This window comes from Chrysochloris asiatica, unplaced genomic scaffold (assembly GCF_000296735.1).
Source record: "Chrysochloris asiatica unplaced genomic scaffold, ChrAsi1.0 scaffold00118, whole genome shotgun sequence".
Taxonomy (NCBI): Eukaryota; Metazoa; Chordata; class Mammalia; order Afrosoricida; family Chrysochloridae; genus Chrysochloris; species Chrysochloris asiatica.
The window spans coordinates 8,186,978-8,197,810 of record NW_006408636.1 but is presented as its reverse complement, the minus strand read 5'-3'; the positions used below and the strand labels follow the sequence as shown (position 1 = coordinate 8,197,810).

At 41.9% G+C, this 10,833-nt stretch overlaps 1 protein-coding gene across 1 annotated transcript; it reads left to right on the top strand.

The window, feature by feature from the left end:
- The first annotated feature begins 5,070 nt into the window (after positions 1-5,070).
- On the top strand, positions 5,071-10,483 carry SLC7A3 (solute carrier family 7 (cationic amino acid transporter, y+ system), member 3). The gene is made up of 12 exons (XM_006868528.1): positions 5,071-5,216; positions 6,171-6,563; positions 6,876-7,034; positions 7,224-7,401; positions 7,584-7,696; positions 7,821-8,043; positions 8,202-8,341; positions 8,445-8,547; positions 8,753-8,919; positions 9,097-9,263; positions 10,024-10,132; positions 10,259-10,483. The coding sequence occupies exons 2-12, from the start codon at positions 6,194-6,196 to the stop codon at positions 10,384-10,386; spliced, it is 1,857 nt and encodes a 618-aa protein (XP_006868590.1). The 5' UTR covers positions 5,071-5,216; positions 6,171-6,193; the 3' UTR covers positions 10,387-10,483.
- The last annotated feature ends 350 nt before the right edge of the window (positions 10,484-10,833 follow it).

Here is a 10,833-nt window from a genome sequence, read left to right as displayed (position 1 = left end):
GACTCGACAGCACTTAACAATATATATATATATATATATATATATATATATATAGCCCACAAATATATATGAGTTTGAAAGAGAATATTGGTACATGTTATTAACCTTTCCTGTAAACAGATATGTGAATGTAGTGGAGCATGCAGTGACAAAATGATGAAAACTTCTTAGATATTATCAAACATCTTAAGACAATGAGTTATTGGGCCTGAGTGCTCAGGACTATTGTCTCAAGGACACTGTGGTCAATTGGCATAACATAATCTACAAAGACAATGTTCTACATCCTACTTTGTTGAGTAGCATCTTGGATCTGAAAAGCTCATGAGTGGCTGTCTAAGTTGCAGTTATTGGTCTCTCCATGTGCAGAGGAAAGATGAGTAATGAGAAATGAGGAAGCTTGGAATCAATTAGTCCAATGAACTAATGGAACATGTGGACATCAGTCTCCATGACTCTGGGACCAGAAGAACTAGATGGTGCCTGGTTACCATTTCCAACTGCTCTGAAAGGGATCACATTAGAAAGTTCCTGATAGAGCAGCAGAATATAGGGAACAAAACTAAAAATTATTAAAAAGAAAAGAAAAGAAAAAGACTAATCTTACTGCAGGAACCTGAAACTATGACCCTTCATGAAAATTAGGCCTTGTGGCCTAATTTTCAGCCAATCAGTACATAGGTATTTAGGTGGGACAATAACACTAGTATGGGATGCTCACTATGAATGATCAATCATTCAACATCAAAGGCAACAGTTAGTTAAGGACAAAGTTGAGAAGGGATGGGATGGTAGGTGGAATGCAAATAGGAACCACTAAGAGGAAGTAAGAGCTCTGGTAGCGTAGTGGTTACGAATCGGGCTGCGAACCTTAAGGTCAGCGGTTCAAAACTACCAGCCGCTCCGCGGGAGAAAGATGAGGCTTTCTACTCCTGTAAGGATTTACACCCTCGGAAACCCTGTACAGGGTCGCTATGGGTCGGAACCGACTCGACGGCACTTAACAACAACAACAACAAGAGGAAGTAGGATAACTGTTGTTCCATGGAGGGGATTGCAATCATTGAGATGACACAAAGTATATGATTTGTTGAATGTAAAACTGATGATTTTTTCTGTAAATCTTCACTCAATTTGCACACAAAAAGGATTTTTAACAAAAGTATTTATACTAAGAGAATAATATATATATATATCAATCCACTATATAAAGAAAGATTGAGAAGTATACAAAGGAAGTTTTGAGGAGTAAATCAATCAATCAATCTGTGTTAGAAGTACAGCCAGAATATTCCTTAGAAGACACGATGGCAAGACTTCGTCTCTCATACTATCAGGAGAGACCAATCCCTGGAAAAGGACATCATTCTTAGTAAAGTAGAGGGTCAGCGAAGAAAGGGAAGACATGCAACAACATGGACTGGCAAAATGGCAGCAGCAATGGTCTCAAGTGTAACAAATTGTGAGGATAGTCCAGGGCCTGGCAGTGTTGCATTCTGTTGTGCATAGGGTCGCTATGAGTCAGCACCTAACTATAACAACAGTAGTATTTAGTGTTTTGTAGTCCTGGTGTGGCACTATAGGGTAATCACAAGGTTGGTGATTCAAACTCATTGCTATATGTTAGAAACAACTCAAAGACACTTAACAATAATGGTCATGTTTTGTTTTTTAATCTGGGTGCTGTTACATGGATGTGATCATTTTGTGAAAATACAATTTACGATATGGGTATATAATTTTCTATATCATATTTCAATAAAATCTTTAAAAAAAACTTTTAAATTAAATAAGCAAACAAAACTGGAAAATATAGGGATAGAATGTTACAAAAAGGGCATAGTATCTATATTTCATTAAAAATTTAGTTTCAATTGATAAGGAAAACTTCAAGAACCCAATAATTATGTTGGCTAAAGAAAAGATACAGGCAGTGTACAGAAGAAAAAATATATTTTAAACAAAATGAAATCATTCTACTTTGATTTTATTTTATTAACAAAAAATGTGTTTAAATGATAACAAGTATGCTAGTGAGATTGTCATAAAACTTGTTTACTCAAACATGGATGGTAAACTGATAAAAATTCTGTAGTGGAAGCACTGTGACAACAAGTATCAAGATCTAGGTATATATTAATAGTCATTGCCTCAGTAATTCCACTATTGACAAGTTAGTCTACAAAAATGATTCAACTAAATAGAAAGACTACACTAATGAAGGTAGTCATTATGCTCCCTGGCATAGAAGCAAACTGGAAACAACCTTAATAAATATTTAAATGGTTAAATAAATGACAGTAGATCAGTGCTATGAAATAATATGCAGCAGTTAAGAATTATAATTTTAAAGGCTCGTAATAATTTGAAAAAAAAAATTGATAAAGAAAACCAGGGGAAAAAGTCATTTTCAATTCCTAACAAACCAACTATTTATGGTTTTGCGTGCTCCATTATGGTCTTTGTCTACATGTAGTTATACCACCAATTTGTGTAACTCTTATAGTTGAATCAGTCACCTAATCTAAGCAACCAGATAGTCATCTAATAACAATATGCACACTAATATATTATTCTGAATATGTATGGAATTTTAATTGAATATTTACTGTGTGTCAGGCAGAAAGACTTGGCTACATACTCTCATTTTAGCATCATAACAAACCTGTACAATATGTATGTTATATCTAGAAAATTATGCTTAGAGATATTAAGTAATTTTCTCAAGGCCACATAGCTAGTACACAGCTTGCCTGGTAATTGAACCGAGGACTAACTCTGAAGACTACACTCTTAATCACTATGCAGTATTGTTTCAATTATAATGTTTGTGTTTTCTCTTTCTAACTAGATTGTTTTAGATAATTTAAAAATGGTTGCAGCAGTACATCAGATAGTGAGCTGCCAGATATTTATGCCGGATTCAGAAGAGAACATGAAATGAGGTATATCATTGCTGACACCAAATGGATCTTGGCTGAAAGCTGAGAACACCAGAAAGATGTTTCTTTGTGTTTTATTCACTATGCAAAAGCATTCAACTGTGTGGATCATAAAAAATTATGGATAATATTGCAAAGAATGAGAATTTCAGAACACTTAATTGTGTTCATGTGGAACTTGTACATAGACCAAGAGGCAGCTATTGAAACAGAACAAGGGGATACTATTCTGTTTAAAATCAGGAAAGGTGTGCATCAGGGTTTTATCCTTTCACATGCAAATGAGGCGTTTTCAACCACCTCATATTCATGTGAAAACTGGACAATTAATAAGGAAAACTGGACAAGTAATAAGAAGAATTGATGTATTTGAATTATGGTGTTGGCAAAGAATATTGAAAGTACCAAGGACTGCCAAAAGAACTAACAAATCTGTCTTGGAAGAAGTACAGCCAGAATGCTCCTTAGAAGTGAGGATGGTGAGACTTTGGACATGTTTTCAGAAGTGACAAGTCCCTGAAAAAAGACATCATGCTTGATAAAAGAGAAGGTCTGCAAAAAAAGGAAGACCCCTAATGAGGTGGATTGATGCAGTGGCTACAACAATGGACTCAAACATAATAATTGTGAGGATAGGACTGGGCAATGTTTCGTTCTGTTGTGCATAGGGTCGCTATGAGTCTGAGCCAACTTAGCAGCGTCTAACAAGAACAGTAACAACTAGATTATAAAGACTAGGAAGACAAGGATTGTACTTTAAGTTCCCTTTGTAGACACTTCAGTGCTATACTAGCTTCTATATGTATATTGTTATTCATTGCCATCAGATTGGTCATATGGAATTTCCAAGGAGCAGCTGGTGTATTTGAACCACCAACCTCGTAGTTCAAACCAACCTTGCGGTCCAGTGCCTTATCCCACAATGCCACAACAGGACTCCATAATCAGTGCTCAATAACTATTTGACCAAAGCCTAAATGGAGGTGAAGCTAGCTGAAAATTCCAATGACTTCAAAAAAAGATTTAGACTTTAAACACATTAATTGTTGACATATTCATAATGAATTACTAAAAGAAACAAGGACAGATGGGTCAATCCTTACTTCACCCCTGAGATGCTTTCACAATTTGTTGCTCCTTCATGGGTTGACCGGAATATTTGTGTCTTACCCAGTGTGATCATTCTTAGATGATTAGGCTTCTCTTCTGTTTTCTAGAAACTCTTAGCTTAAAGTGGCCTCCTAGCTGCTGGCCCTTTTTCTTGTTTGGCTTTGCTAGATGCTACACTTTCTCTTGTACATTTGAACGAGGTAGGATACTTATAGGAGGGAGCTATTAAAATTCAACAAGCCAAATTTTATCAATAAGTTCATCAACAAATAATTATGGCATGGCCTCAGACAAGCTGTGGCCCTGAGCCTCAGCTGTCTCATCAGTAACATAGAATCAAATAAACTGTCCCTCCAGTATTCCAGTATTGTCTGAATTTAATATTTGATAGTTTAATATGGAGAGATCGGAGCCTTGGAATCTAAATAGGATTAATTATCTGTGTACAGGTAATAGTTGAAACAACCTCCATTCTCTCACCGACTGCATCTAGAAACACCCACTGCTGAAGGTGAGAGCTGTAAAGTCAAAGTCAGACGTCTGCTTTATAATCTGGTATGGCCTTTAAGAAAGATTTAAGGGAGTGGGAATCTTGTGTAGGCAAGAAAGATTAAGGGACAGTGAGGTGGAAACTCCCAAGCTGTTTTCCCTTGCTTTCTCCTCCCAGAATCACTGACTGACTAACAAAGCACAAAGGTAGAAAATGCCCAGGAAGCTTCTTATCCTGTTCTTATTCTCTGAGGAAAATAAGAAAAGGCCGCCCTACCCCCTTTTATACTCCCCGCCCAGCTGGGCTTAATATCTAGGATGGGAAACAGTCTCCAGCTCCATACAGTGCCTTTTGCAAATCCTAGGAGTATGTGGTGTGGTGTGGTGTGGTGTGGTGTGGTGTGGCGTGGCTGTGTGTATGTCAGGAGGAGGATTGGCACAGTGTGACTGATTGTATGTGTGGTGTGTGTAAGGAGGAGGATTGGAGGGTGGAATCCCATGACGTTAGTGGCTCCACCTCCCGATGTATATTAGGGGTGCTTGGCGCGCAACGACCCCAAGCAGCAGCTTTGAAGCCTGAGGAACCAAACTCAGTAGCCAACTAGGTTTAACTCAGCCTCGCCGAACCGGATCCAGAACTCTCCACTCCCTGGGCTTGCAGCCGCTTTCTGGTAAGCCTCGGGACTGACACGTGGGTTGGTGAGGGGACAGCGATGGTCTGAGCATACCTAGAATTCTCTGGTAAACGTAGCATACAGTTGCATCAACGGTGCTATGACCTGTTGCTGGCAAGACCCCAGCCCTGGGAGCCAGGGTTCTCATCTGCGCCCCTTCTTTAGATTGTTTCCAGTTGGGGGCACAAGAATAAGGGAGCTAAGTTAGGGGGCATCGGGCAGAACCCCTCCTCCTTGCCGAGAGGACAGCATAGATATCGCTGCTGCTTTGGAGCCTCTCCAAATCTTTAGATGCCCAAGCCCTGCCTCAAGGTTAACGCTTACTGGGCCAGCCTAGAGGGGCGGGAGGAAGGGGATGGTATTTGCTTACCTCCTCCCCCTCCCCGGTGACGGCAGCTTCAGTTACTTGGTATGGCTTGGTGAGGAAGGATGGAATCAAATTGAGTCAGTGATGACTTTTCATCTGCAGCCTCTATCAGTTTCCCCCCATCCAAGCGGCCTGGGGGGGGGGGGTCGGTCATGCTTATTTAAGACCTGAGGGAAAGCCCTGAAAATGAACATGGGTATTATATATGAGAAGGGAGATCACCCCAGAGTTACTGCCCCCTCCCCCCGGGCCAAATTCTGTTTAATTCCAAAGAAGCCACAGACCAGGGAACAGACACAGATTAGTATCCGAACTCTTTGGGTTTGGGTCTTGGGTAAATCCTATAGTTTCCCAGTCAGAGAAAAGAAAATATTGACTGAGCACCTACTAGGCGTCAGCCAATGTACTATTGGGGGCTTTCACATGCCTTCTGTGAAATTAATCCTTCTGAAAATCTTATGAGGTATTGTAATTTTTATTTATATACAAAGATACTGAGGTTAGAGGTAAAGTGACTTTGTCTTTTTAATGCTCCCTCTTATCCTTTTCCATAGCTCCTTTACTTGGTGGAGTGGGTCTTGTGTTCAGGCTTCTCTCCAATTCCAGCTAGAATGCTGTGGCAGGCACTTCGCAGACTTGGTCAAAAACTGGTTCGCAGACGTACACTGGAGTCAGGCATGGTTGAAACTCGCCTTAACAGATGTCTGAACACTCTGGATTTAGTGGCCCTGGGTGTGGGCAGCACTTTGGGTGCAGGTGTGTACGTCCTGGCTGGTGAGGTGGCCAAAGACAGAGCAGGACCATCCATTGTAATCTGCTTTTTGGTGGCCGCCTCATCTTCTGTGTTGGCTGGGCTGTGCTATGCAGAGTTTGGTGCCCGAGTTCCCCGTTCTGGTTCTGCATATCTCTACAGCTATGTCACTGTGGGTGAACTCTGGGCCTTCACCACTGGCTGGAATCTCATCCTCTCCTACGTCATCGGTGAGATGGTGGGGCAAGGAGGGAACTGCACAGCCTTTGAAAGGGTTTTGGGTCATGAGATCAGGGTGGAATGGTGAAGCTGAGGTATTCATAGGACCTCAATACCCCTAATATGTTCGTTTGTTGATTGAAGCTGGGATGGTTGGAGGTATGGAATGTTTGTTCCATTCTATGCACCTTTGTCCTGATTTCCTTAATTAAGTGGTTATTTTTGAGAAGGTGAAAATGATAAGGATTTGTGTGAGACTCTTGTTGGAGAGGGAGGGAAGAAAAAAAACAATTTGGCACCATATTTCTCCATCTGCTCCACAGGTACAGCCAGTGTGGCCCGGGCCTGGAGCTCTACTTTTGACAACCTGATTGGGAATCACATTTCCCAGACCTTGCAAGGAAGCATCTCATTTCATGTACCTCACATCCTTGCAGAATATCCAGATTTCTTTGCTATGGGCCTTGTGTTGCTGCTCACTGGTGAGAAAAGGGACAGAGATAATGATGGAGGAGGGGGAACTAGGAGAAGTCCCAGGAAAGGCTTGATGGAGGTGATAATGGTGGGGGAGACGGGAAGCTGGGAAGGAAAGGTCAACCACATGTAGACAGGGAGAGAAAACTTGAACTAACAACTTTTTCCTCAGGGTCCTGAATGCATTTCTCCCACAGGATTACTGGCTCTGGGTGCTAGTGAGTCAGCTCTGGTTACCAAAGTGTTCACAGGGATGAATCTTTTGGTTCTTGGCTTTGTCATCATCTCTGGCTTCATTAAGGGAGATCTGCACAACTGGAAGCTTACTGAAGAGGACTACGAAATGGCTTTGTCTAGATCTAATGACACCTATAGGTTAGGAGATTCACTCTTAGGAACTGCAGAGCTGGGAACATGGTGGGGGAATATGAACAAAAGGGTTCTGAATTGGGGGTGGAGTGGGATGGAATCCTGGGCCTTCAAGACCTAGTTAAGTAGTTTGACATTATAAAAAAGGTACATACCCTTAACCTTTCCCATCCCTTATTTCACTCTAGCTTGGGCCCTCTGGGATCTGGAGGATTTGTGCCTTTCGGTTTTGAGGGGATTCTACATGGAGCAGCTACCTGTTTCTATGCATTTGTTGGTTTTGACTGTATTGCTACCACTGGTAACATAGTCATTCTGTTCTGTCTGGGTTTTGGGCACAGTGTTACATAGACTGCATGCAGATGAGGGGTGGTACAGCAGTGAGCCTGCTTCCCTGATTCAGAACCTTGTGCCCCTTTCTGCAGGGGAAGAGGCCCTGAATCCCCAGCGTTCCATCCCCATGGGCATTGTGATCTCACTATGCATCTGCTTTTTGGCATATTTTGGTGTCTCTTCTGCACTCACACTCATGATACCTTACTATCAGCTTCAGCCTGAGAGCCCTTTGCCTGAGGCATTTCTTCATATCGGATGGGCCCCTGCCCACTATGTTGTGGCTATTGGCTCACTCAGTGCTCTTTCTACCAGGTAAGTGTCAAATGTTACTTCTATTCTGCTGTCAGAGTCTCAGATACCAGAGTATAACCTTTTGGGCTCTGGGGGAGAGGCAAATATCCCTTACCCACACAGGCTTAGGAAGAGAGATCTCAGCCAATTCATACCACTCTGAGCATTCTCCTCTCCAGCCTCTTGGGCTCTATGTTCCCCATGCCACGGGTGATCTACGCAATGGCAGAGGATGGCCTCCTGTTTCATGTCCTTGCCCGGATCCATACTGGCACACACACACCCATCGTAGCCACTGTAGTCTCTGGCATTATTGCAGGTGAAAAATTCCCTTTCTCCTCTTCACAGTTGTTTCATCAACTCCTTTAACTTTGCTAATCCCTTTAGTGTCTCATTTTTCTTTTTCTTCTCCTTAATTTTAGCATCCATGGCATTTCTCTTTAAACTGACTGATCTTGTGGACCTCATGTCAATTGGGACCCTGCTTGCTTACTCCCTAGTGGCTATTTGCGTTCTCATCCTCAGGTGAGACTCCCTTCCACCCTATCCTATGATTTGAGTTTTTGTTTTGGAATGAATGATGGGGATTTGCTCCTCTGTTCTCATCTGCCTTCATCCTGGTTTTTTTTCACAGCGACAAAGTTGTAAATAAGAAGCTTAAGCTGCCTGGAAGGAGGTGGTAACGTGGTTAAGGGTTGTTCTTAATACTGTCTTGCTACTCCTACCTTAGGTATCAGCCTGACCAGGCGATAAAGAATGGTGAAGATGAAGTAGAGTTGAAGGGGGAGAAGACACCTGAAGCAAAGAAGTTGACTCTTAAGGGACTATTTTGCCCATTCAATTCCATCCCCACAGTACTTTCTGGCCAAGTTGTCTATATTTGTTCCTCACTGCTTGGTGAGCAGTGGGAATTTCCTCTGGGATGATTCTAAGGTCAACATGATGGGGTGGGAGTGTATGGCATTTGGTAGTAGAAGTAGAACTAGAGAGACCCTACTTGGAATGGAGTGCATAACATCTTAACATATTGGTCTCAAGAGTTGGTTTTGGTATCTCTCAATTTGACCCTTTAAGCTCTACTGCTGACCATCCTATGCCTTGTGCTGGTCCAGTGGCCAATTCCACTACTTTCTGGAGACCCAGTGTGGATTGTAGTAGTTGTTCTGCTCCTGATATTCATTACTGGTATCACTTGGGTCATCTGGAGACAGCCACAGAGCTCTACTTCTCTTCAATTCAAGGTAAATGACCTCTCTCTTTTTCTCTACTAACCTGCTTTGGAGGAATAGCCTCCAGATAGTTCGAGGTCTCATAACGTGTGGCACTGTGAGTTAATGCACCAGACTGCAAAGCAGTTTGAACTGCAAGGTCGGCAGTTCAAGCTCACCAGCCACTCCTCGGAAACCCTATAGAGGGTCACTATGGGTCGGAACCGACTCAACGGCACTTATCAACAACAACAAGGTTCATTATGTGCCAAGGAGTCGGTTCCGACTCATAGCGACCCTGTACAGGGTTTCTGAGGCTGTAAATCTTTACAGGAGCAGAAAGCCTCATCTTTCTCCGGCAGAACAGTTGGTAGTTTCGAACTGCTGACCTTGTGGTTTGCAGCCCGATTCATAACCACTACTGTTTAATTGGACAAGAAAGGGAAGGAATAGGAGGTACCTAGGCCAAAGTCTTCTTCTCTGATGCTTTTTAGTTCTTTTACTGTTCCATTTACCCAAATTCTGCATATTCTAAATAAGTGGGTTCTGAAATACACAGCATGAATTGTTGCTAAGTGCCGTTGAGTTGGTTCTGACTCTTAGAAACCCTGTACAGGGTTTATGAAGAGCAGCTGGTTAGTTTGAAGCACCGACTTTGCAGTACAAACCGACCTTGAGGCCAAGTGCTTATTCTATGGCGTCACACCAGTAGGGGTTGGATTTTCCCTTCCCTCTCTGGGTAATGTAGAGGTCACCCTGTGGTATTTATAAAGATGATTTACTTTGTTCCCAGGTTCCTGCTTTGCCTCTTCTCCCACTGGTGAGCATCTTTGTGAATATTTACCTGATGATGCAGATGACAGCTGGCACCTGGGCTCGATTTGGGGTCTGGATGCTCTTTGGTAATTATCTTTTTGGGCAGAGTTGACCTCTTGGGTGCCCTATCCCAACTCTTGGTCTCAAGTATGAAATTGTTAAACTTTTGTAAGTGAATACTTTCTCACCTCACAACTACATTTCCCCACTAGGGTTTGCTATCTACTTTGGCTATGGGATCCGGCACAGCCTGCAAGAAGTTAAGAGTGACCAATCTCCACTCAAGTCTAGGGCTAAAACTGATCTTAATCTCAGCAGTTCCTATGCCCATTCAATTTGACAAAATCATACCTGAATTCTGTGTGTTCCTCCCACATAATAATGATATACCTCCTGACCCCAGTCAGAGCTAGACCTCCATTAGATATTGGTGGGGGCCACTAATAGAACTCTGTGTTTATTGGAGTGAAGGATATATCTTTGATGCTTCATGTCTACTTTTTTTTACTTGTCTACTTTTTGATTGTGTCTATAATTTCTTATTGGGTTTAGAAATGATTATTAAAAGAAAGTAAATTAAGAAACTGTGTACGTCCTATTCTTGGCTTGCTGGGGATGATGAAGAGCCTAAATTTAGGGGTGAAGAGCTTCATAAAAGGTCCTTTGTTTGCTCCAAACACTGTATAAGCATCTTTTTTTTTTTTTTAATTTAAGGTTTTTATTGTGGATTGAGTGAAAGATTACAGGGCACATCATCAGTTTCACATTCAACAATTCATATAACTTG